At 38.7% G+C, this 26,824-nt stretch overlaps 3 protein-coding genes across 12 annotated transcripts in view; all 3 read left to right on the forward strand.

Moving 5' to 3' along the window:
- Positions 1 to 283: 283 nt before the first annotated feature.
- On the forward strand, positions 284 to 3,857 carry LOC130172784 (CD209 antigen-like protein D). Of its 3 annotated transcripts, none has more exons than XR_008828331.1 (5): positions 284 to 451; positions 665 to 739; positions 982 to 1,218; positions 1,690 to 3,305; positions 3,750 to 3,833. XR_008828331.1 is itself a non-coding variant. In XM_056381703.1 (5 exons), coding segments are annotated over exons 1-5 (798 nt in total). In that variant the 5' UTR covers positions 284 to 333; the 3' UTR covers positions 3,752 to 3,857. The 3 variants fall into 3 exon arrangements, 2 of the variants coding, with proteins under 2 accessions (XP_056237678.1, XP_056237677.1); XM_056381703.1 differs by having other exon boundaries at positions 1,690 to 2,055; positions 3,750 to 3,857; XM_056381702.1 differs by having other exon boundaries at positions 1,690 to 3,756.
- On the forward strand, positions 3,818 to 10,680 carry mal2 (mal, T cell differentiation protein 2). The gene is made up of 4 exons (XM_056381705.1): positions 3,818 to 4,074; positions 5,310 to 5,480; positions 7,837 to 8,037; positions 9,291 to 10,680. The coding sequence occupies exons 1-4, from the start codon at positions 3,958 to 3,960 to the stop codon at positions 9,360 to 9,362; spliced, it is 561 nt and encodes a 186-aa protein (XP_056237680.1). The 5' UTR covers positions 3,818 to 3,957; the 3' UTR covers positions 9,363 to 10,680.
- A 3,637-nt stretch (positions 10,681 to 14,317) lies between these two features.
- The window catches only part of LOC130172298 (protein MTSS 1-like), a 54,210-nt gene continuing 41,703 nt past the window's right edge, over positions 14,318 to 26,824 (forward strand). For 6 of the 8 annotated variants that reach the window (XM_056380896.1, XM_056380902.1, XM_056380899.1 and 3 more), the window contains exons 1-3: positions 14,318 to 14,854; positions 16,836 to 16,897; positions 22,808 to 22,881. In XM_056380896.1, coding sequence (XP_056236871.1) covers positions 14,783 to 14,854; positions 16,836 to 16,897; positions 22,808 to 22,881 — 208 coding nt within the window. In that variant the 5' untranslated portion in view covers positions 14,318 to 14,782. Of the gene's footprint in view, positions 14,855 to 16,835; positions 16,898 to 18,644; positions 18,724 to 22,807; positions 22,882 to 26,824 lie in introns of those variants that run through there. The other 2 variants (XM_056380903.1, XM_056380904.1) reach the window with 2 other exon arrangements.

Raw genomic sequence — 26,824 nt, forward strand, 5'->3', positions numbered from 1 at the left:
CTTAAAGTATAAATAAATTTGCAAACAAAGTCATCTTAAAGGATGATAAAACAGCTGGATTGGAGAAATAGTGAATATATTCCTCCATATATCCACTACCACTCACAGCTTATGTAATAAAAAAAAATCTGAGTGCTGCTTTAAATGAGACTCCAACCCAAGGCTGGGCCTTTTCCAAATGCAACATTCATTCCTCATGGGTTTGTATTTGCTGTGTCAGCAAATCACTGAACCTTAATAAACGCAGTTTCATGCAACACTTGCAAACTCTATGAAGTGGAAGTGAGGACCAGGCGGGTGAAAGACAATACAAAGAAACATAAATCTGCACAGATGTCCGTGGCATTGAACAGTGAGTCGGAGGAGGTTACAATAGAAAGCTGGAGTCTGGTGGATACTGGCAAAAGATCAAAACATGAATCAAAATATAGATGGACACCTCAAAGTCCAGGTAAGAAAAACCTAACCACAAATCACCTAACCACATTCCTTACAATTGCAAAAGAGTAGCTGTAGTAATTGTAAAAATCTATAAGTGATGAAATACAGATAGGGACTGCCAACTGTTAATTAATCACTGTTATTTAAACCATTTAAGAAAATTACACATCTGTATTGCTTGTTTGTGGTTCTCATTGCCTTATGGTGATAATATACGGTTCAGTCTGGTGGATTGGAGTTACTGCAGTGTGTCTGGTGATTCTTCTGCTGACTGTGATCTTGGCCTTGGTGGTCCAGAGTAAGTACAATACTGCCTCAACATAAACATAAGAACATAGCTAAATCCTCAGTATTCAGCAGATCACAAGAGTGCAGAAATCAATTATAAAGGGTTGGTTATAAAGTCTAAGAGAGCATTTAAAATCAGCTTCCAGAGCCATATCAGGTCTAAACCTCCCATGAATGCTCCATTGTTCAGCCTGGAGTGATTGCTTGATAATTTTCACAGTTTTTCATAGATTCTAAATTACCTTTCTGCAGATGGCAGTACTATCAGGCATTGGAACAAACTTCAAATTGGTCTGATGGAGTACCAAAACCTGGTTTTTAATCTGACTAAAGACAGAGATGCTCTGAGAGATGAGCGAGACCAACTGAGAATTAATTCCAGCAGTCTGGCCAAAGACATAGAGGTGCTGCAGAGCCAATATAACACTGTGGCTGCAAGTCGAGATGAATTAGAAGAGGCGGTCAGACAGTTAAATCTCAGCACAGCAGGTAAGGAGTGGACTTAAACAAGAAATTGAAACTTTGATTTGAATTCAGAGGAAATGTAGAGAGGAAACTGAAGAAGATGTAGAAATTAAAAATACATTATCAAACAACATAAGAATTGGTCGGATCATAAAATACATGCTAATGTATTCTCATTAAATACAAGAGTCAGGGTGATAAGAGGTATAGCATATCAGACTATGTAATGTACTGCCTGTTTAATGTTACACGGAAATACTGAATACCTCTGTAAAAATCCAAGTCAAAGTTTTGCCAACAGTAAGCAGTAAATTTAAATTGCATAACTGCAGGAATCTGTCACAGTTGTGTTGAAATCATTTAACCAAGTATAGGCTCACTGCACGATATTGGAGCTATGAGTCTTTATAAGACACTGAGTCTTGATCTTTGTGTTGTCACACAGAAAGGCATTTCAAGAGCAGAATACCTAAAATGCACTTGTGCTCTCTCTAGATAAACATTGCCACCTTGGATGGGTAAAATTCAACAACAGCTGCTACTATGCCTCTGAGAAACGAGCGAAAAAAACATGGGAAACCAGCAGACAAGACTGTTTAGAGAGAGGATCAGATCTGGTGATTATAACCACAAATGCTGAGTTGAATTTTGTCACCACACTTTACACCAGAACCTGGATTGGTCTATCTGACATAGCGCAAGAGGGTAAGTGGAAGTGGGTGGATGGGACTGACCTGGGAGATGGGGGATTCTGGCAAACCGGGGAGCCCAATAATCATGGACATGAGGATTGTGTGGAGATTTCACGTTCAAATGGGGATTGGAATGATGTGTCTTGTGATACTAAAATACCATGGATTTGTGAGTATTAACATCCATTGTTTGTCTTTCAATTGATGCGATTCAGGTCATCCCATCACGGTGTACAATGCAACACATACAGATTAATCATATTCAAAGTCATGTGCCAGTGTTGATGTTTGAACCCTAACTAGAAAGTCTGATAACTGATCCTTTATATTGTGTCTCTATAGTAGTTTTACATACAAGTCCTTCAGACATAACCTACTGTTTTTTCTAATTTCTTAAATCTGACAAAAAACTAGGTAATGGTGACATTTACATTAAAAATGATACAGAATAGTCACAATATTGCTTAATGATATTTTGTACCTGTTTTAGCAATAATTAGTCATTCAAATCAAAAAGTAGAAGCAAAATGTTGTAGCCCCTGAATGTTTTTTTTTTCCCCACTGCTTCTTGAATAAATAATAAAAGTTTTATTTCTGGCATCCTGCTGTGAGATGGAAGTGAGGCCTGCAGAGATCCACTGTGCTTAATGCATTTCAGAGAACAGGGTCAAATCTGCCCTTGCCAAAGCTTTCTTACCCATTTCCTCAACGGAAAAAGAAGAAAAAAAAAAGATTTATGATCTAGAAGTCTTGGTTTTATAAACAATGGCCTTACATCAGGTGAAAGGATACAGGGTCTTATATAGGTCGTATTGATTCTAACCGTTAGCCAGGATCCACTGAACTAAGCCCAGTGCCCTTACAGAGGTTATATCAACATTGTTTCACATAAACCAAGTCCTAGCTAAACATTAACTGTGGTTTACCACAAGAAACTGCACTTAGCATCTGATGTCACAACATAACAGTTTTCCTTCACCATTTGATTAAAAAACTGTATTCGCAAAAAATGTACCCTCCAACACAACAGGTCTGTGTTTTAGTGGAAACACAGTTGGAAATGTCACCAAGTCAGTTTAGAAATCAGTTCTTCTCCACTCTCCTCTGCTCCCGCTTAAACTAATATTTACTTTTTAAACCTCTTCGCTTCAGCACTGTGAAGGTTAACCAGTATACACACCATTGTTTCTTAGCCCTCATTTCTTTTCTAATAGTCTTCACTCCAACTATTTGATTTGCCTTGTCACTAATGTTCCTCAGTTGTGGTGTCTGCTGGTGGCTGTTCACACAGAGGGAGTCAAGTGCCTCAACAGACTCAGTGAGAGTAAACTGCTGCTTTCAGTTACTGTTGGTGTTTCCACCAGGACAAGATGAGCATGCATGATGATTAATTGGAATGACTGCAGAGTTATAAAGAAGGTGTGGAGATCATAAAAGCCACAAAAACAAGCAGGGGAGTGACATATTGATGCAGACAGCATGGAGCCATAAAAGCATACTTATCCCATCAAAGCTAAATTCATTAGCATGTCATAACAATTCACCAATACATGCATTATCATCATTGTGTATAATAGGTATTGTATATTCCTAGCCTCCTTTTCTGTTGCACTCAGCAACTTTTACCAATAAATTAATTAAAAAGCTCAGTCACATGATTCATCTGGACAATTTCTTGTTTTATAATTTCTTGTTATCTTGCCAGCCTTGCACATACGCTTAATCTTAAAAAATATATATACTTTAAATTGTGGACTCAAATTAAATTAAAAATTATTCTTTCAGAATAAAACCTCAACCAAGTAAAACCACCTTTGACACGGAAATAGCTTATGACCTTTACTAAATGGCATTGTAATGTAGGAGCTTCCGTGCGGTCCGTGAATGCAGCACTGGTTTCCAGGGAGTGGCCCCTGCACCTGTCCGACCTGTTTGGGGATGGACACATGACTCCGGAGGAATTTCCCCCGTTGCTCCCGTCCTTTGTTTAACCGAGGCTTTTTATTGGGAGGCAGAGAGTGAGAGGCAGAGGAGAGGGGGAGACAGAGAGAAGAGAGAGGGTGACGGAGAGATGTCGGAACCAGCCACTAACCCCGCTGCCACCTCGTTCCCAGCGCCAACGATTTCCCTACCTTTGGGACTGGAAGTATTGAGGACTTACTCTGGAGCCCTTGTCTCTTTAGAAATAGTGAGTATCGCGTTTTTTTTTTTTCTTCAGAAAATTCAACTGTATGTTATTTTCTTACATTTATCAGTGACCCAGTGGTGTTGTAGAAGTCTGCCTAACCTGTACTCTGTATTTCTTTATTAATAATTGATGGCCTTTTGTTGACCATGTCAAGTTAGAGTTTTACGTCCAGGCTACTAACACTGGCTGCTCAGTTTAAACGTTACCTGCACACTGGTGCCCATTGCCTTAGGCTGGGGTTTATTGCTCATGTTTGACAGCCAAAGCAAAGGCAAATGTGACATGTCTGGCCGCGAGGATCAAAACGCCTGTTTCCACCTGTGTAGGCCAAGGAAATTGCAAATGAGTTGTGAGCATCATCTCATTGCATAATATTAACAACTTTAACAGTCAGTAACCAATTCATAATTTCTGTTTTGAGTGGCAGCTTTATTTTCACCAATCATTTGACTGTTAACTTTTAGGCCTATTTGCAGCTGAAAGCCTGTGTAGATAGGCCTTAAGCTTGAAACAGTCAGTGAAATGAAAGTCAGTGAAATGCTGAGTCGTATCTGATGTTAAAACCTTTTCCAACATATATACTACCTGTAAACTACTACAGTCGATGGTCTATAAATAGTTGTTTTAAAGTTACTTACACCATCATAATATTTTAGTGCTTTAATCAGTTGTGTTACTTCCGTTTTTGCACCTTTGTCCAAAATAAACCACATCAAAGATAACGTTTGCTACTCTGACATACATTCTCCAACCAAACACAGTGCATTTTATCCATGTGGCCTTGCAATAACAAAATTTGCATCCTGGTTGCCAGCTTTAAACGGTGCAGCCTCATAAAGTTGATACCAGTGAGTTGCATGCAGTGGGGTAAACAGTTTAAATTGAGGAAAAAGAGCACTGGTATCAGATTGGGAATAGGTATCTTAAGGTGAGGAATAGGAATCGTAATTTGGAAAAGAAAATGCTGGGTGTGTGCATCGCCAAGTACGATACACCATACCAGTCCACATATTTTGTTATACCTAAAGTCTTTCTAGTGTGTCCTAAACTGCTGACAAGCCTGTACCTATACAAATGTGTCCACTGAAACATTATGAACAATTAAATGAATCCAAGCTGTCTCTTTGAGATTGCCTTTGCGAGCTCCATCTTGAAGATTACAAAGCTGATTGCATATGCAAGAAAGGTTGTACTTTATCGGTCTCACCAATGTGAGTTTTTGTTTATATCCCCAGTTATTTGGTGGTTTAGTATGGATCCTTGTGGCTTCCTCCAATGTGCCCGTGCCTCTGCTGCAGGGCTGGGTGATGTTTGTCTCCGTCACCGCTTTCTTCCTTTCGTCCGCCTACCTCACGCTCCTCATCACTGGCCTGGCTGACCGCATCAACACTGACTGGAACTTCTTGGTAAGCCGCAGACAAATGAGCTGATGAGTCCGTTAGTCCTAATCCTAATTGTCTAACTTCCCATCTATCCATCCATGTCTTACTTCTTCATAATCCATTTTGACATCCCTCCTTGATTTAGAAAATACCAATGTATACCCTACACAAATAACGCAATTACAATTTAAAAGGTGGCACTCTATATTTTGTATTCTATACTTAGGAAAAGCAGTAACATGTCAAAAGGCACTATGAAACAACCAAAAGTGATTTAAAACAACATGTAAGTGCAGTCATTTAGCAAAAAGTCCAATCATTTAAGATTGCTGTAAGTGTTTGGTCATGTTGTTATGGCAGCAACTGTTTGGTGCATGAAAGTCAGAGATCTGGTTCAGTGGCAAAACTGCAAGTCAGTCTCATGGCGGTGGCAGTATTTCAGTTCAACTCAAGCTATGGCCTGTCTACATATTAAACAAGGACTGCTCCATGGAAGTTACAAGTCAGTTAACTTGTACCAAAGTGCATTACTGTAATACAGTAGTCAAATATACAATGTGATGCCTGTGTTTGGCTCTCTCTTTATTATTACTCTATTATGTATTATTTCTATTAGTGTATGAGAACTAAATACTTTGTCAATATGATTGCTTGTAGATTACATAGTATTTTAAATCTAATCTTCACTGTGGCTGTTATGCAAGTTCAACTATGAGGAACAAAAAGAAACTTGTGATATCACCCACCACTGCACGGCACTTATCCAAGTGTGTACACATATACTCTGTGTGTGCCCACATCAAGCCACTTAGTTTATTGAAAAAAGTAATTCTGACCAAATCTTATACATAGACAGGCCCCCTTTCTGCCATTTTTACTAAGGCAACCACTATACCAGTAACTATAGGGACAATTGAAACAAGTGCTCATTACATAAGTTACCAAAGTAAATTATGTCTCTTCTCTTCCAGTGTACAGTGACACAGCTCATTGATTTATTAGCTCTCTTATAAGTACATACAACGCTTTTTGTGACTTATTCAAATATAAGCAGTTACACTTCCTCATCCTAACATGAGTCAGAACCTGCAACAATCTAAAACCAGCAAAGCCTGCTGTCTTCTTTGAGCATGTTCTGACAATGACAGACATGAGTGACTGTTTAAATGCACACTAATCAGGTGGTTTGAAGGACTTTGTAGACCTGCTAGTAGTGATTCACAAACCTAACCTAAAGAGGATCTATCAGAATACTCACACAAGTCCATACAACTATGATGATTTTCTTCATAGTCATAAATAGATTCAGTGAGTTCAGGGCTTATCATGGGAACTGGGGAAGCATACTTCTACTAGCTTAGCTAGCTCTAATCCTACTGAACATTTTGCATAAAAAGAGATATGATGGAAGATGCTGATACCTAGCGTTTGTCAGCAGTTTCTATTTCAGTGGAAAGCAACACATTTAGGCTTGTTTCTGAGGCCAAAATTCAGATATAAAAATCAACCTAAGCTCATGTTCAGTAATTTACCCTAAAGGGAAATGTAACTACACATGGGTTAATAATAACATGGTAGTGGAGTAAAGAAATAATATGAAACGGTATTACATGACAGTCTTGGTATGCTGTGCAGGCCATTTTCAAATCTTGCCATAACTATGTTAAATATATCAATGATGTGAAAAAAGTGAGAACCAGTGACATGTTCTTATGTTGTGTCAGTGTAGGGGACTCTGTGTTAAGTCTGGGCTCTCAGACAGAGCCAGCCTTGCCTCAGGCTCCAGGCCCTGCTCCCAGGAGTAGCCAGGCATGTGAGGTTGTTTGTTTTCAGCTGAACAATGAGTGACATGGATGATGAGCTCACACCAAAGCACAACAAAGGCCTGACTGTAGTCCCGCCAAGCTCTTAGGATCGAACACACAAACTCTCATTAAACGTCTTTACTCTCTGACACGCCCTCACTCTCTTCCTCTCCATCTTCTATCCTATTCTCTGTCTTCCCATATTCTTTCTTGCCATCATGTTTGTTATATCTACAGTGTTATGCTTTATGCTTTACAATGAATTAAAATGGTTAATTCTCCGTTAGATGGTCTGGTTTGTAATATGAATGCCAAGGTGCAGGTAGCTGGAGTAACCAGGCAGCCATTGTCACCAGGCAGCCATTGTCTGATAATTATCCAGTGCGATAAACCTCACGTTGTTCATTCCTCTTTCCCACACTTTCTCCTGGGTAGTTGAATTTAACAGTTGTTCAGCAAGTTGACAAAAAAAAAACACACACACCACAACTTTACTTTGTAGTTGGGTACACTTGAAACCTGAACCTGAACTAGTTTGTGGTAATTTCTAATTTCTTCTCTGTTCTTTTTCCCAGGATGTGTTTTACCATTTTGTAGCTTTGCTTTTCTACTTTGCTGCCTTCGTGTTGGAGGCAGCAACTACAGCAGCAAACGGAGGAGCCCACATCAAGCCACTGCCTAACAGCACTGAAACCGTCATGTGCATAACCTACCCTCGAGGCAATATATTCACAGTCCTGAGTGACAAGCAATACAGTATTAATGTGGCGGCCACGGTGAGTGCTGTATATCTTTTCAAATTGTGTCTGTGATATTGTCTACTGCATAATCTGTGCATTTTAATTCATATTACTGAAGTTCACAGAGCTACTGTGTCTGAAAAAACATAGCCCAACATCAAAGTAATAGTGCCTATGAAAAGGCATGAGAGGATTTATTCATTACAATCATTGAAGCAAAACTAAATCTGACATCAGCGCTATTTCTCTCTCAATGAGTTCTGCCAGAAAAACACATCATTTGACATGTTTGTACAAAGTAACCTCCCCGCTGACTAAACTCTGGTTATGGTTTTGTTTGGGTTTAAACTTGCATGCACCTTTTGATACCATGCGAGAGAGAGTGTTTAAACAGAATATTGTGTATGCCTGTGGTGTCCAGCTATCAGTTAGATCTGTCAGGCCATAAAACAATGTGATAATTAGAACTACCGCCTCATAGTTGTACGCCTCTGCCAGCCAATCAACCTGCAGTTTATATCCACATCTGTCCAGACACATAATATATATATAGTGGAGAGTTTAAAAGGAAGTTTAAAAAAAAAAAAAAAGGTATTGTTTGTATTTTTAAAATAATAATTAGCATATGAATTCTTGAGTCATGGCCAAAACTGTATTTTCTGAGGTCACAGTGACCTTGACCTTTGACCACCAAATTCTAATCAGCTCTTCCTTGAGTCCAACTGAATTTTTATCAAAATCCTCTGAGAAATAGACGCCATGTTGGGTAATCTTGACAAAAATGTGTCCTAATCTCTATGCTGGCCAAAAACATAAATCTTCATGAACGTCATTAAAAAAAAAAAAATGTTCAATTGTATGTCACTGGACAAATTTTCAATAATATGTTCACTTCCGAGTTCATGGATCAAGCCAGTTTGGATAATAAAACACGTTTTGTATGTGAACAGTATACTACTGTATATGAACAGCGGTACATGCAGCTCTCTTTGCATTTCATCTAAGCTTAATTTACCTTTAAATGTGAAAGCTATATACAATGGAAGGCTAAAAAAAGAGCACATTTCTTCTTTTTGGCTACTTCCTTCACACTAGGTCCTTTTTAAAGTCAATTTGACAGAAAACTTTGATAATTGACAAAAATAATTATGTAAAAATGTCAAATATTTGCTGGTTACAGGTTTAATAATGCTCCACTTCCTTTGCTTTTATTTGTTTCAAACTTTACAAATTGTTTTTTTTTTTCTTTCCTGACCAACTTATTGACTTATTTTCTGTTTTTGTCTTAGATATTTGCATTTGTAGCGACACTATGCTACGGCTGCAGTATGGTGATGGGGTTCAAGAGGTGGAGGATGTAACCAGAACCAACAAACTAATTTTACAAATGCTTCATAACTTCAGCATGTATTATAACATCAGAGCACCATTCAAATCTCCATAGAGAGCACTGCTATATACAAACTATATTATTTCCTGATGGGAAACTCCTGTCAGCAAGCGATCACAGCATCAAAGCTACACTGGCAAAGTGTAGCTGACAAAGTTTCTGCCTCAGTCAAAACATCTGTCAAGAATTCTGGAGAATGACTGTTAAGGGTATTTTGAGAACAGTGTTAAAGAATAGGAGTTATTGTCCAGTTAGCAGCGTTTTAATTTTATTCCTCTACTGCTAATCTGATGATTTCACAGTTTGCAGCTTCCCTTAATATTGCCAGGAAAATCTACATGGGAAGGTTTTGCATTTTGAGGCTATACAGAATAATTCTGAAAGATGTAAGTGATGCCTCTGACAGTTACGGTTTTGTTTTCTTACCCACTTTGTTAATGTTACAGATATTAACCCATTTCCTAAGTCACATCCTCACTGGAAGAAATGTTTTCAGTCACCGCAAAAACATGTCTATGTATGCTGCTAAAGGGATAAGCACAACAGGACATTTAAAAAAAATGTTTTGGAAAGATCCTGAAAAGCAAAGTGATTGTTTTCACTGTCCTCCAGTTACCTTGGTGCTAAGGAGCTGCAAAGTCACTCTAGATTTAACAACTGTTCTTATATTTTTTATGTGGCCATTATTTAAAATGTGAATTGATCCGATATTTGAATTTCAAAGTTTTGATTACTTTTTATGAGCACTTTTTATTAAATTTTCTCAGTATATCTGGCATAACAATTTCTCCCAATATTGTAATTTTGTGCTACTCTGTCAATATTTATCACATAATAGTATCTGTTGCTGTTTGAACTTTCTGAGTGCTGTCCTGTATGGATAACTCCTGTGACTTACTACCAACCAAAGTCTGGGTTCAATAAATCTTATTGTGGTGAGATCTACTACAAACTAATCATTTAATTTGAGCATCAATAAAAATCATTTTATCAGCTACTATATTGAAAACTGATTAGTGGATTGTTTAAATATACAGTATGTTTTTAGTGTTTGACCATTATTGTAACTGTATTGATACATCATTAAATTGTCCAAATCAATAACTCTTACTTGCTACATGATTTATAGTTGTATTTATTGTATACTTTTGTTTGCAATAGGCTATTAAAATGTTATTAATTTAAAGTAGTTGAAAAATGAAGCATTGTTGATTTTGACACTTGCTGTTTGTGACTTTTTAAAATGTATTTTAGAACTACAGAAATAAAGGTTTTGAAGAAAAAAAGCAGCTTTTGTTTGGATGCATTGTTGTCTACCACAGTTTTTTTTTTTTTTTACTACTATGAATCAAGTCAGAAAATTTCAAATGAAAGCAAACTCAGCAAGTGTACAGGGGTATACTGGTTTATAACAGTGTCCCAGGCAGCATCATTTCACAAAATCCTAAACCAGAACAGATACCATTACTCCTAAATATAATAGGAACATTTTCTTACCTCCAGCCCTGTCTGCTCACCAAGGGAAGGATTACTGAAGTGACACTGAAAGATACACAGACAAGGCCAGAAATATCCATAAATCCTTTGGAAGTTCACAACAAATCATCCCAGCCCCTGGTATCTTGTTGCTAAAAGCTTGCTGCTTTTTCAACAGATTGGCTTTGACTAGTAATGTGTAAATATGACTCTTCCTGTGTCAGCTGGGCTTTGAGAAAACACAGGCAGTTTCAGTGGCAGAACTCTGTCCATGGTGCTGGAACAGGACAGACCCTAGTGAACCACTTCACTGTTGGCACTACACACAGATGAACATCACTGGTGTCCAGCAAAACTTTGTGTGTAACCTTGAGTGGTCAACTGACTGGTTGTTTTAAGAAAATCTACTGTAGTTGTTTCAATAAACAAGTTAAATCACCTGTAGGCAAATACTTGGACTCGTAACTTTGCTTCTAATTTGCAGATCTGGCCAAACTAACTACAGAAAAAGAAAAATTTAATGAAATCAAATGAACATCTAATCATTGCACTGAATGAAGAACTGTAACAATGGTGAGCATGATTGTCCTCTTAATAACATGTTCCATCTGTTCTTTAATAAAAATAATGGAGTCCCTAGTTATATTGTACACAGGCCTTTCAACTAAGCCATTGTATCCACTTCAGCCATCTCCAGCTCAGGAAAACAGGAATCAACAGTTGGTAGCAATGAGAAAAAAAAGTGCTTTTCATATATGTATGAATTTGAGTTGTTGGCTGTGGTTACATGTTGCTCTATGCTGGTTTAAAGGAGTCCTATCCTTAGACAAAAACAGATTCAACCGTTTATATGTATAGGTTCTGTCATGGTCGAACTGGAGTTTTAGACATGAACTACATGTACAGTATGTTTCTATTTGTCAGTCAAAAGCAGTTTGGTCCTGCCCTGTACACCCCAACACAGTACAGGCTGCAGCTGCACACTTACCAGCTCCATCAAAATGCAGTTACACAAAGTCTCGGATATGTCCTGCCTGTACTCTGCCATCAATGACATAAAGTCTGTGAAAGTTGAGAACAGGAATATGAGGGAGCAACTTATCCTGCGGCAAAATGAGTAGAGACAGGTGGAGAGCCAGTTCCAAGAGTAGCGCCAACAAAAAGATGAAGTCCTGAAAGGGATCATCAGGCTCGCCCAAAATCCCACATAGACTGCCTGTCCCTGCTTGCTCAAAAGAGAGCAAGCTAGACTGACTTTCAAGTCTGTTTTTGAGTCATAAAAGAGCTCTGGGTCAGCATGGTTTACTCTCACAATAAGAGAAAGGGTAAAACATAAAGTACCATTTGGATGATCTGATTAACAGTTCCTTATGGCAACACCCTTGAATCAACCGTTTTCAGTATTCAGTATGGCCATCAAAAAAGCAATACAACACGTAATGATACACTCCTGTCCACATACTTTTGTCCATTTTTGGTTTGCTTTATTTATTTATTCATTTATAGTTTGGGCTACTGTATAATGTTGCTCTATGTCTGCTGGACGTGTAAATAGGCAACTGTTCATTTACAAGTTTGTCATATAAACTTAATTGTTTCCAGCTTGTTTCTGCCACGCATCAAGTGGCCAAAAATGCCTTTATAGCACACAATCATGAATGCTGGTAAGTGCAGTGAAGACATTTTCATGAAGAAAACAGGCTTACAGGGTGACGTGGTGACAAGATGGCAGGCCAGAATCCAGAAAAATACACACAGGAAGAACCACAGGAAGAATAACCAGGAACACAACAGGAGCACGCGGTAACAACATGAGACAGAACGGACGAACTGACAGGAACACAGAGATTAAATGCACACGAAAGGAGCAGCAGGTAACGAGACACAGGTGCAACTAATTGGGGCGGGGCAGGTAATCACAAAAGGCGGGAAACACACTGAGGCAGGAAGTGAATATAACAGCAGCAACCTAAAAGTAATTTGTTTCAAAATAAAACAGGAAATAATATAGAGTACGGAAAGTCACTCAGGGGCAGATCATAACATGAAGCTTCTCTGGCTTTCTGGTAACCCCTGTCCTAATATTATTTATGCATCATTACAACTTCCTTTTGTGACAATTAAAATGTAGTATTTATGCAATCATCCTGAATAGCAATGCATTATAATGATTGTGTATTGTTTTGAGAAATCTGAGAATTCCACGAATATTTGTAATAAATAACATAAATCAAACTTCTGTCAGACTTGACTATAAGCACATTGTCTTGCTTATTGCCTGTATGCAGCTATTTATGCAGCAACACATGAAAATCGAAAAGGGGTGGAGACTAGATTTTTCTCTGCTCTTTCTGTGCATATATGCATATGCTACTTAACACAGAGACCCTGAACTTAATAGTTAAGTGTGTACTGTAGTATAGTTTAGTGCACAATAGTACACAATATAAATATTTTCTGTTGAGAAGTCCGTAAGGCTAATATGGCTATCTTTGACAGAAATGTTAGTTCTTGCAGCAATTTATAAACATTTCAATCTATAAATGCCCCTAGGAACTATGATATTTATAGCAACCACACCATAATAGATTCATTATTTGCATCCGTGGATGAAATTAAAGTAACATTTCCATTTAACTCCCTGCAGTGATTTTATGTTATTTTTATTTCAGCCACTAGATGTCCCCCGTTATCTACAACCGCTCAACGTTGTTGCATGAGTTTTTATTTATGCCATGTTTATACATAAACACCAAAAGGTTAGCATAAACAAAAAATGCTGGTGGTGCTGTGCAATATTGTGCTTGTATCATGCACCCTCAACACTTACGAAATCAATCAAACTCACAGGGGTATGAGTTTTAGAAGATATTTTTTTATGACTCTCCTATATATTCTGCTGTTTAATATCTGTCTTCGTACAGTAAAATGCTACAGAATGAAAAGCATCAAACAACTCGTGAATGGGCTTTATTTCCCACCGCTCACCTTTGCACTTCCCATCAATTATGATTCATAAGAGCATACTTACACCGGAAGTATCGCCGGCCTTCCATCACAATAAAAGGTCACATATTCTGTGCCAAAGTTTTACTTTAAAATTTTCCCCCGAGCTTTGAGCGGAACCTCTAATGTTTGATTCATGCGTTTAACTGAAGGAAACACTGTATATTGTGGTATCAGACTAATTTTTAGTTTAATTGTAGTAGTAATAGTAGTGGTATATAGGAATACCCCTTTCAAAGTGTCTTGCTTTGATTAACACTTGTCTTACTACTTCAACCAAATGCTAATTTTGAAATTACACAAAAGTATAATTAACATTATATTAGAAGGACGGATATATTTAGGGTAACGTTAAAACCTTCATTAATCCAGCATTTTATTTTGGTGGAAAATAAGCAACCGGAAAAGCCTTTTGCCCGTATTCAGTTAGACTTGACGCTTATTTCTCGTGTCGTTTCTCTCAGTGTTGAGACGGCAGTGTTGGTATATCTCTGTCTGACTGTCGGTATTTACCTGTCAAGACAGCGAATAACGTTTTTAGCTGAACGCCGTGGATTATTTCTAGTTTCGACTAGCAAACTGCAAAACATTACCTTGACGGTACAGCCATGGGTTTGACCGAGTCGGCGTGGAGGGGAGAGGGGGGTTTAAATTTCTCTTTTCGTCCCAACAGCGTCTTTTGATTGGAAGTAAACGGTTCAGCAGAGCAGAACTGAGCTGCGTTTCTGTACAAGTTTGACAGAGTTAAAAGTTGTTGTTCATCAGTGTCAGAACAGCAGAAACCATTTCACACAGGTTAGTTCGTTTTTGTTATTTTCAATTGGAGTTTTTGGTTTTCCTGGAGAGCGGAGGTGGCGAACTGAAAGCGGCTCACCGAGTCGGGACTGACCAGTGGAGTTGGTCCTGAAAATGGAGGCTGTGATCGAGAAGGAATGCAGCGCGCTCGGAGGACTTTTCCAAACTGTTATCGGAGACATGAAAGTAAGAAATTTTAAGTTTGCAACACGAGTCGTGTTATCTAAGAGCAGTTGAGCAAAATCTGACTCTGGCGGCTAGTTAACTTTCCAAACATCCGTCTTTGGTTGTGAATTTGGATTTCCTATAAACATTAACTAAACAAGAAATTCATGTTATTAAGCAACGATAATTTCGTGAGCTAACTGTCAGACTTCTGAACAACTATGAGCCACACCAACCTTTTTTATTGTATATGTAGAAGTCGATAAAAACGGAGTAGAGCTGAGTCAATTTAGGATATTGTTTAAAATGTTTGTTAATGATTGCTAGTATAGTGATTCTGGTCTTACCATATATTCACCTGCATTGGTTCTCGTTTTGTGGTAGTTAAATTATTACATTTGACTGCAGTCTGCTCCATTCTTGTCTATTCTCTTGATGGGGAAAAAGACGTTAATTTGTTCCAGTTTGAAGTGGATGCAGCAGTCGACATTGGTTAAAGGCTAAATAGGGCAACATCAGTCACAAAACTAGGGCATCTTATTTTGATGTTATTTTTGACAGAGCTTGGCTGATGAAACAATTAGCAGATTTCCCAGCTGTTGTACTTGACTGGAGGAATGTAGGGAATGTGGCTGTCAGGGTAGAAAATTGTCCACAGGGTCTGAAGGCTTTGACATGTGTAGGTCAAATGGCCAGCCATAGGGTCTCCTAGAGTCACAAAGTTTGTTATGAATACTGCTCAGACATTCAGCACTTCTCAACATCCTATGTCTCACTTGACTAAGCAGTCCCCCTGTTTCTTAAGTGTCAGGGGACTTTGCAGCCAGACAACACCAGTGAAAATATGCAAATAGCTAGTGCTTTGCTTTGTCTTTACATAAGCTATTCAAATTTTAAGTGTTCCCTTTCTTTTACAGAACTACTGGATGGGGTTGTAGACTCAAGGAACAAAGTGACATCTCACTGACTTTCTATGTAAACCTAATCTGTCAACAAGAGTGGAGAATGCAGGGAAAGCTCATTTGCCATGGTTCTAGAGTGTGTTTGATATCTGCACTAGAGCAGCTGATAGTGATGACCTCTTTAGAGAGAGAAAGCTATACTAGAGAGACCAGAGATTTAAAAAAAAAAAAAAAAAAAAAAAAAAAAAGGGATGTAAGGGAGACTCTGAGACACAAAGAATGGGAGCAAGAGAAGGGGTTACTGTAGGTAGAGAAATGGTTGTTGGGTGTAATGTTTGACAGCATAACATGACATTCCTCAGCCCCCTGAGAGTAGTAGCACATCAGTGACAAACATGTGCTCATGCTATATTCATCACTTTGTCATGTGCTGCGTTACTACTGTGCTGTGTTAGCCTCCTCTTGTCAATGCATTAGGCCACTTGTTCTCTGTGATAGTTTTGATAAAAGGCTCTTCAACTATTTTCAGCCCGGGACCTGAATTGGGTAAATTTAGAGTCCCATTGGGAACCAGGCTCATTATACTATAGTATTAGTGCCCTTGTTGTGTGGGGATCTTTCCAAAAGAGGCCTGTGACCCATTTTTCAGCCTAACACATGCAGGACATGATGGTAATGTCTGTTGTCCCATTAATAGATAACATGATAATAAAAAGTTAAACAAAGTAGGAGCAAACTGAAAGCAAGCTGTTTGGAAATATTTGAAAGTAAGTTGTCATTAGATCTTAAGTCTGTATATAGATCACACCTCATGCTTTTCCATCACATACAAAACTGCAAAACTTATTCTTACATCCCAAATTCTGAGATTCCCTCAGGTCTTCTGGCAGCAATATGGAAAAACATATTTTGGGCGGTGACTTAATTGGGTAACATATATGGGAAAGCATAAGGCTTGGTTAGTTCTGTTAAGCCCTGCAGATAGGGTGAGGCATCAGTATGGCATCATGTTGATTGAACTGTTATGTAACTGTGGGAATATTGAAATGTGTTCTGATGATTGTGTCAGTCATGTTTGTGTCCCTTTTTTTTTACCACAGAGCAGCTACCCTATTTGGGAGGACTTTATCACCAAGGCTGGCAAACTGCAGTCACAGCTCAGGTGAGAGCATGTCTGTATGCACGTACAACACATTTATATGTTTCTGTGTGTTTTTATTAATAACATAAACTATAACAAACTATTACAATAGATAAAATTAAAAAGAGGGGTAATCAACATTTTCAGTTAGTCATTAAGTTGCTCCAGTAATTTCAATATTACACAGGCTAATGGTGTTAATGATTTAATTTATTCATTTAAACTGATGTAGACATTAAGTACATTCCCATTCACCTGTTTTAAGCATATTTATATTGCACATAAAAAAAATTTGTAGAAATACCAGAAATATCCCCCAAAAAAGGGTTTAGACTTGGAAAAGGTGATAAAAGAAAAATGGGTCAGCGTATAAATCATGATGTACATGAGGAATGTGACTTCCTCTAAAGCTTCCGCTCCACTGGATTGACAAGAAATTGCTGCCAACAAAAACATCAGATCTGTGTGGTCTGATGAGTAATCTTCCAAAAATGAATATATAAAACAGAAATGCCAAATTTCCATCATGTTTTCCAGATTATTGTTGTTTGTTTGAGGTTTGACTAGCACTCTTTTAATTATGTCATCTCACAGCACGATCTTCTTCTGTAACTAGCCCATTTTTATCTAGGAATGCCACTATATCGCTGCTAAAAAAGACCCCTCGTTATGCCACCTTTGTTGTTTACACTGAACTAGATAAGCTGGCATTATGCTACCCCAGTGTGTGATTTGTATATAGCACGCCAGCGTTCTGGAATCAGAGGCGTGACGTATAACACAGCAGTACTGGTAGGGAAATACCACTGTGATTGTTACATAACCGATACCCTGCGTTATTTCATTCTATCAATGTATTTGTATTTTATCTGGCTTTTACATTAGATGTCAGTGTCAGTACTCTTCCCAAGAAGTTTAAAATGGCCATGTGTCCTGAGACTAACAAGCACTGACAGTTTACATAAAAGCCCAATGTCTTAGCTATACTGTCCAGAGGTCAATATGTGTTCTTCTCCCCCATTTAGTCTTCTTTAAGCCTGATTTAATTTGTCTTTCTAATGCTGTATATTTGGACACCTCATGCCAAAATTATTCCAAGTCTTATGCTGACAATGGATGCCAGTCCCAGCCACCTCTCCTAGTTGGCTTTAAGTGGCCACGTGTCAAGAGACAAACAACCTATGACAGCTGAAATAAAAGCTCATTGTCCAGCAACTACTGTAAATACGGATGTCCCGTGGTCTAAATTATTTTTTGATTAACAATGCATGGCAGTTCTCTAGCCATTTAAGTGTCCACGTGTCCACAGACAGACGAGGATTGACAGTTGTATAAAGGCTCAGGGATTTAACAATACGTTCCAGGGGCCACTCAGTGTCCCATTCTTCCATTTTCGCAGTATTAAGACTGATTAATGGTGATATGTTATTCAAGTGTCTCCATCATTGAGGGGTTAAATATGTGACCCTGCCATGCTAAAGCTCAGGGGAGTATTTGTGGCCTTGTTGCTAATGACTGGCTGTTTAGCAGTAGGATGTCTGTGTGTCTGGACAGGGGGGCAATGACAAAAGAACAAATCTGCAGTTATTGTGCTGGTGAGAAGGTGAGTTGAACCTACACTATGTCAGTGAGATATCTTTACCCTGTCATAGTAGGTCAGTAGTTGCTTGATGATGAAGATGTGTGTGAAAACTTTGTCTTCAGTCCAATATATCAATATGCTATAATGTATAATCATTGTCCCATATTTGACCTCTTCATTTTGCAGCTTTACACCACTTTCTTGTTCTATCAGGATTAGTCCAGTGATGGTCCCAGAAAAGATCAGTTTCTCCTTGACAGAATGAGTTGAGTGTCATTCATCTAAAAGCTTGGCCTACGCCCCGCTCCAGGCTGCAGTGGTTGTGGCATATGGCTGGCTGTAACGATGCCCTTGCTGCTGGAGCACTAATAAGAGTGTGCTATCTGGGCTTGCTCTTGGTGACCTACAAATAAGACTTTTTCTGTCTGCTTTAAAGCTGGTCTCAAGCCACTACAAATGTGGCCAAATTAGACCTTATGACTACATGATAATCTCCCACCCAAAGACCTCTTTAATCTGTTTAGGGACTGGACTCGATAGAGGTGCACACTCACAGTAAAACACAAACACACCCACCATCCCTCCTTGGCCTGGATAAGTGACTAGCCAGCAGTGGTAGTGGCATATGTCTGTTTGTGTAATGACGTCCTAAGGCAGACTACTCTGTAATTTAGCCCCTCTGCTCCCCTCTCACAAAGCGACTAGGAAATCAACCAATTACAGTGTTGGGGCTGTTCTGTCATTTTTTGGTCCAAATATGCTGTTTTTTTCTGGCTATTCTGATTTTAAGCAGCCATTACACACACATACAACATACACACTCACACACACACACACACACACACACACACACACACAAACACAGACACACACACACACACACACACACACACTTATATATACTCACATATATGCATGTGCACAGAAGAAGCTTTGAAGAAAGTGGGCAGGGTGGAATATAGGCTGGCTGATTTCTAATCACAGTCCTCTTTTAACTTGTGAGTGTTTGGTCTGGTTGGTGGGTCATGGTTCATGCAGCTGTGTCAGAGCAAGGCTTACACAGAGGCCCCCCTTCTCCTGGTTTAAAGTTCATGATGTGAAGAAAAAGACCACCTTAAAACTTCAAATTCAACTTATGAACTTTAAGTTTACAAAATTTATTTGGGCTCAAGAAGGAGGCCTTTCTATGATGCAGATGAATTACAGTCACATTCCAGTTTCTGTTGAACTAAGAATGGTTGGGGGCAGCAGCACTGACTGTATCATTGTCAGAAAGATCATTCTGCTGTACTACAACAGGGTCTATGGGGAGTTTAGATTGGCTTGGTCAAGGCCTTGCAGAATAGATATGTTAAAGTCATTTGTCTTGACTCCAGGACAGGGGCGTTTGCAGATTTTAAGGCCAATGGTAGCAGTCATGTCATTGTTGGAGTACTGTGCAGAGCTGAAAGCTTGTAGCAGCAATGTTTTTTAAATATTTATTTTATTATAATATTTATTTTATTTTTTATTTTATTTATTTTTTTAAATCTGTACAGCCACAGAAGTCTTAAGGCTTTCTGGCTGACTGTCAGAGCTGAAATTAAAACCTGATTATTTTGTCCTTGCAATTTAGTATTAATTTGCTTCTTGAGAAGTTCCCCAATTTCACTGTCGATTGAGCCGGAAAATATGTAAAGTTTCACGTTGAATTCTTGCAGTGCTGCTGTTTAAACAATTTTCTGTGGAGTGTTAAGCTATGATTCTTCCCTTTCCTCTCATTGTACTGATAGTAGTTGAAAGTGTATATATAAAGTGTATGAAAAGCACAGAACACACTACAGCAGATAGTCATTACTAGTAATTGTTGTAAACTACTGCACACTGTTCTTCAGTGCTCTGGTGCACTGATGCTAAAAGCAAGCTTCAGTTAAAAACACTGCCCACATAAACCTGTTTTGGATCAATAAGTAAATGTTGACTGCACAAGACTTTGGTGCAAGTGCAGGTAAAGTATGATCCACCAATGTTTACATGTTATAAATTAGTGGAGGCAGATATCAGTTGGAGGTTCCTCGGGTGCCCACACTGGGCTGTAAATAGAAAGGAATGTGTGTGTGCCTGCGCGTATGTTTCTTTTTCCATTTGCAGGACACACCCTTGGATCTTTTGGTCAGATCTGCAACAACACAGCACATATTAGCCAATATTACATTGGGTTTTTAAGTTATAAAGGAAATTATTGTTCCATCATTGACTGAATGCTAAGACTTGGCAGCCACTTGAATGTAGAAACAATAAACAACCTTAAGTCAAAATTATGTTTTGCCTCAAGGTTTTGTATTGTTTATCAGTTGATCAGTTATGTTCTGGTTTCCCTTTCTGTCATGCTTGCAGCTGTAACTTGCTGAAACAACTGACAACTTCAACAGTCTTGAGACAGTTGAGATAAAAAAAAAATCTAAACATTTTAGCTTTAATGTTGTTTCCTCTAACCCCAGAAGATATGCATTAAAAGAGTAATCCACCATTTCAGCATTGGATTCATTGTTGGACAGTTTCAAAAAACATCAAATTTGACACAGCAGAACCAGAGGTATTGTTGTTATTTCACGTATCCTTTTCAAAGCCCTGCACCTACATTACCCATGTTACAACTTGACCTCTTGCAGTGCAGTTGGAGATTTTGGTGTGTAATGCTCATAATGGGTAATGTAGTCTCAAGCAAAGATGATGAGTGGGCTACAGAGGCCAGGTACCCCCACTTCTTTCTAACCCCACACCCCTAGACTATTTTATTTCTCCAACTTCAGTCTTCAGGACCAATCAATGCTGCCTCAAGTGACATCAATTGAGGCAGTTTGTCAGATTTAGGGAGCTCTCTCACATACATACATACATCAGTAACAGACTGATATGTAAAATCAGTTCAGAATATCACCCCACTTCAAGCCCATGCATTAACAGCACTACTGCCACTGCCAGTGAACTTTAAAATACTAGGTTCCATCGGTAAGTCAAACTTGAGTCACCATTGTCTTATATTGAGCTATTGTTTTCTGCCCAGCTGTGAAAGGTATCTGTCTAGAGTTTGTATGGAAATTCAAAGTGTTACAAGGGTTTTCTGTTGGCCCATGGAAGGTAACAATTGTTTTCAAATTACGGTACTCAAGGTTAGAAGAAACAACCTTTTGTGACTGAACATGCCTTGGAAAATTTCCAGACAATTGTGTTTTTCTTTGTGTAGCATTCATGACTGATAGTCTTGTCTCTGCTGAGGAGATCAGATATCGCACACATACACGTGCACACACACACACATACCAAGGGCCTTTCATCTCAATACCCGTGATCTTCATCATGAGAGGTGTGTTGTTTCTGAAGTAGGCCAGTCTGTGTTCGCCACTTAACCAGTCAGCTTTCCCTCCAATGGGGCAGCCTTTTGCCAGCTAGCAAAGTAACCGGTCAGACAGGAGGCGAGACAGGCAATCAATTGGAATACCACTAAAGTGGTGTCTGTAATGACTAAAACAGAGAGTAATCTTACACCAAGCTCCCATTTCTTTTTTATGAGGGGACTGGATTTTGCCCTCTCTTCAGTCTGTTATGTATAGGCATAGTTGTACGCTGCAGTTTGAAAATACTTGGTAAATTATACAAGATGACAGATAAGCAGGTATGAGTTGCGAACTTGTCACGGGCCCCTGTTCCATTTCAGAGCTGTACAGGGTAGATCCCACACTGAACCTTTCACTGACCTGTAAGTGTGGCAAACTAAGCTGCTCTGCTGAGCCGGACAGATTCCAGTGGTCTCTAAGTAATCACATAGACATTCCTCACACAGCAGGGTACGTTTAAGTTTTAACTTGCATACATACACTTTCAATATAGACATGCACAATGATACTTACTTTCATTTTCAAATTATCACGGGTAATATTAGCGACATAATCAAATGATGCAAATATCACCCCTGTAGGACACATATGCTGCATACATGTGCAAAAGATGTTTTTTTTCCCACTTTCAGAGGAAAAGGAGGCCTAATACATATGTTTTCGTCATCTTATCAGTTTATGTCTTTGCTGGCCAACACCTGTATGTAATTACTGCAGATCAGCTAGTAACATTGTGTGTGTGTGTGTGTGTGTGTGTGTGTGTGTGTGTGTGTGTGTGTGTGTGTGTGTGTGTGTGTGTGTGTGTGTAACATTTGACTGATTTGAAATCCAGCTTCTGCCTGAGTATTGCACTGGGATTTTTTTGCATAGTTTTTATTGCTGTAAGTTGTTTCATATCAGTAGAGTCTATTTTTTTTTCTTTTTTTTTTTCTTAACCTAAACCTAACCCCCTGTCTTCGTCTTTTCTCCTAGAGCGACAGTGGTTGCTGTGGCTGCCTTCCTGGATGCCTTTCAGAAAGTGGCCGACCTAGCTACCAACTCACGAGGTAGGAATATGCACACAGATGTGACTGAGAGTGAAATGAGTGGTCTTCTCTGTTTATTCCTCATGTCTTTAAGGAATTAGGATACTGTCTTGACAGACCCCTGTTGCCATACTGAGCTGACTGGGTTAAATCAGTTAACTCACTGTTTAACGGTGTGTGAGTCCGGGCACCTATGTGTTAGTGTGTTTGTCTGTATAGCTCTGCTGTGCAAGTCCAGTCTTTCACCCCACTGTGCTGAGAAGTTCTGTGGGTTGTTTGCTTTATCGTATAGGTAGTAAATCCGTCAGTATGCTGTCTGAAGCTTTGCTGCTGGCTTTGTCTTCGACGTCTACCCTTTTTCGTCTGCTTTCTGCCCCCCACCCCCACCTACACCCCACCTCTGCTACATCTGGACTCTGGTAGAGTCTGCTTCAACTCTGTATGTGTGTGAGAGGCAAAGAGAGAAAGTGAGAGATCTCATCTCTCCCTAGCTTTGACACCTCCAGCCTGTTCCATACTATTAATAGGAGCTGAGAGAGACACACACATTCATCACCTCACTCACTGCAGAGAGAAAGAGAGGGAGGAACAGAGCTAAAGAGAGATGGGGGAATATAGAGAGTCATCATTCTCTCTCCCCTCTCCCTCTTTCTGTGTAACACACACAGTATAAATGTTTGCCATGAAGGAGTCAGATTCAGTGAGCTGAAGAGCATTGCGTCATCTTTCATCTGCTCTTACATCATTTTCTCTCCCCATTTTCTCTACATTCTGTGTCTTAGGTGAACAGTATAACATAACGCCCTTATCATTTATGTGCCCATTTGCTCAGATTTCACTTTACAGCTGAGCTCTGCAGCAGAGAGGCAAACATGGATAATGAGTTATAATACACTGTTCCCTGACATGCTGCTGTCTGTATCACAGGTGGATAACCTGTCCACATGACAGTTGTACCAGGGTATTATAATGATAATGATTACCTGAATTACAGGCCATATTTTCAGTAATGAGCCATTTCTATAGATTTACATATTCCTAAAAACCCTATACCCCTGGAAGGTGAGGCAGACTGTAAGGGTACCACATTTTTTTTACCCTTGCCTGTAAGCCTTTATTTTGCTTAACATACTTTGTACGGGCTTATGAATGCTTTGACATCTTAATATGGTAAATAGCTTTTAATATGAATATATCTTTATCCTCTTATCTGTATAATTCTTTATCTTTAAATAATGGAATTAAATAAAATGTTTATGACTAGTTTTGTGCTGATAACCCCTTTGAGCTTGATAATTTTTTGCAGTAGCTCAAATATCTGGGGAAAATACCAATTTGGGCTACTGTTTTAATGGAAACTAGATCTATCTGAAGTCCCATCACACATACACACACACACACACACACACATGGGTACACACATGCAGACTTTGTCCACCTAATGACTGTCTTCCTGCAGATAGGGTTGTTTGAGTTTTCCATAGTGATTAAAGAGTTTTTGAATTGGGCATGCTCCAGAGAGCTCTGATAGCTGCTGTAATGACCACCATGTGTTGAGAAAAGAATAACATTGATAATGAAGTAAAGGTGTCATGTTTTTGTATTTGTATGCTTGCTTGTTTTGAAGTTTTTTATGTACTGACCTAATTCACAGGCCTCTGAATCCATTCCGTTTTAAACACATTGAACAGTTGCTAGAAGACAGCAGAGTGAGTCTGAAATAAAGTTTTTCTCATCTCCCCATAAGTTAACTTATTTTAAAGATACTAGCAATATGGTGTCTGTGGTGGCCATGGTTTCTAGTAGGTTAGAGGCATGAAAAATTGGATGGTCCCCACAGCAGCCCATAAAATCTGTTTGGGAAAGAAAACTTGATCTCTGGAGTATAATTTACTGAGGGCTCATTTGTCACCAAACCAAACTGCTCTGCTGGATTCTACTGTATCTACAAAACAGTTGTTATGTGCATGTAATGGACCTCTAGAAGTGCCCGGGGTAGGCGTCTTTGTGAAAATATCACCTTCCTCTATTGTTCACTTACAAAGCAGAAGAGCAAAGTGTATTCTCTAAAGATATCACAGCCTGTGTGTGTGTGTGTGTGTGTGTGTGTGTGTGTGTGTGTGTGTGTGTGTGTGTGTGTGTGTGTGTGTGTGTGTGTTTGCTACAGTAGCTTTGAAATTAAAGAGTTTTGGCATGGCTTTTTGTAGATCAAAAAAGTACAGACTGACACACACCATTTTCTGTTTGCTCATCATAATTAGCCAGAGGCCGCTGAGGCCACATTATACACACAGTTGTTCCTACAGCCATCACTATGGTAACAGCATGGAAATCAGTTGAAGGGCCAAAGTAAAAAAGTAAACAGCCTTTCTTCTTCCTACCACCACAACTGTTAATGCTCTTCTCACAACAATAATAAAGGTGCACAAACATGAAGGTAACCAGAGATTTGTCAGTGCACATATTAAGGGTCATTTACTCTCTTAATCATGAGAACAAAACTTTCAGCCGCCCTTGTAAATGATTTTACCGTTGTAGCCTTGCAGATATTGGCCATGATGGTAGCTCATAAAGATTCAGGGGTTTATCTACAGACTTCGAAGGCTTTGATATGTGACAGCTGTTATGTTTATTGGTGTTTAGATGAAAATTACTTTTATCACTGCTATCAGTGAAGCAGCATGATCAAAAAGGAGTCTCTTCACAACTTGAACCTTGGACAGCAATTTTGTATTCACATATGCATCCTTGTAAAATGTGTGTGTTAAATGATCATGCCAAACGTGTGCTTGTTTTTTTTTGGTTTTGTTTTTAAAAGAGCACTCCCATTTAAGAACCAGCCAATTTTCACTTACATAGTGTACTCTGCTTTTGTACATTTGTAATTCATACTGTCAATATGTTGTGGGATTAATAAAGTTAATCTAATCTAATCTAATATAAATTGTATCAAAGAACGGCTGAACAGTATCAGAATGTTTATGCTTTAGTTAAAGGGTAATTTTACTCACAAATTCAAAAACTCTTCCGGTGTGCCAGAACACTGGTAGAGATTGATTTGTACAGCGGCCCATTGCATTACCACTGGAGTTGCTTAATTATTGTCATAATTTCAATGTGTGAAAGGTGGTTTCAAGCTCTTCAAAGAAAATCTTCTCTCTGAAATGACTCAATGATTTCATGAAGTTCAGGGTATTAAGAGAAAAAAAACACCTTGTGCACAGAAGCTGACCTTTTGCCAAGATGTCTTTGATTGCTCTGACTATGGCCTATTCACAACTTCTTTCATATAAAGATAGATTAGTCCCACTGTTATCAAATTAGAATGTAACTCAAACAATGTCATTATCAGTGTTGACAGACTGTTAGAGTAGCTCTCTCAGGCCTGCTCAGCAGCTGTATAAGTTATAGTCAAACATTGTTTTGTCCTTATTACATCCTTGATATTAGTCATATTGAAGTGTATGTGATATTTTAATTCAAGTGAAGTTAACTGAAGCAAGACTGAACCTAACAAATTAATGCAAGTGGTTTTCCATTAAAACATGTCTGTTGATTTATAATGAAAGAACTGTGTCAGCATTGTAGTTATAATTGTGTCATGCAGAACACATTGGGGTTGTGAAAAAACCTTTGAGTGTAAATATCAGTAAATACTCTTTGCATGAGCTAATCCTTGTGGTGTAGTAAATGCCTTCAACTGAGTTTTGGAAAAGCTCCATTGAAAGACTGTAGGTTCATATAATGATCAGCTGTTGCATGCTATTTCTGTTTGTGCATTAGTTTAGTGATATATTTTAATTGATTTATGAGAACCAGATGTCTTCAACAAAGCCTGCAAACCTGGGACGCTCATCTAGTCTTTTCATTACAGACACTAGGTTGAAGACATACAGTTAAGGCTTGAGAATAAATAAGGATTAAGATGCAATAATTAATGGTAAACTCACTATGAGAGATATGC

This window comes from Seriola aureovittata, chromosome 7 (assembly GCF_021018895.1).
Source record: "Seriola aureovittata isolate HTS-2021-v1 ecotype China chromosome 7, ASM2101889v1, whole genome shotgun sequence".
Lineage (NCBI taxonomy): Eukaryota > Metazoa > Chordata > Actinopteri > Carangiformes > Carangidae > Seriola > Seriola aureovittata.

Bases quoted from the DNA above. Each gene is read 5' to 3' on its own strand.
- LOC130172784 (XM_056381702.1), top strand. From the start codon at position 334: ATGTCCGTGGCATTGAACAGTGAGTCGGAGGAGGTTACAATAGAAAGC. The intron at 740-981 runs GTAAGTACAATA...ACCTTTCTGCAG, and splicing joins CTTGGCCTTGGTGGTCCAGA to ATGGCAGTACTATCAGGCAT. The intron at 1,219-1,689 runs GTAAGGAGTGGA...TGCTCTCTCTAG, and splicing joins GTTAAATCTCAGCACAGCAG to ATAAACATTGCCACCTTGGA.
- mal2 (XM_056381705.1), top strand. From the start codon at position 3,958: ATGTCGGAACCAGCCACTAACCCCGCTGCCACCTCGTTCCCAGCGCCA. The intron at 4,075-5,309 runs GTGAGTATCGCG...TTATATCCCCAG, and splicing joins CCCTTGTCTCTTTAGAAATA to TTATTTGGTGGTTTAGTATG. The intron at 8,038-9,290 runs GTGAGTGCTGTA...TTTTTGTCTTAG, and splicing joins GTATTAATGTGGCGGCCACG to ATATTTGCATTTGTAGCGAC.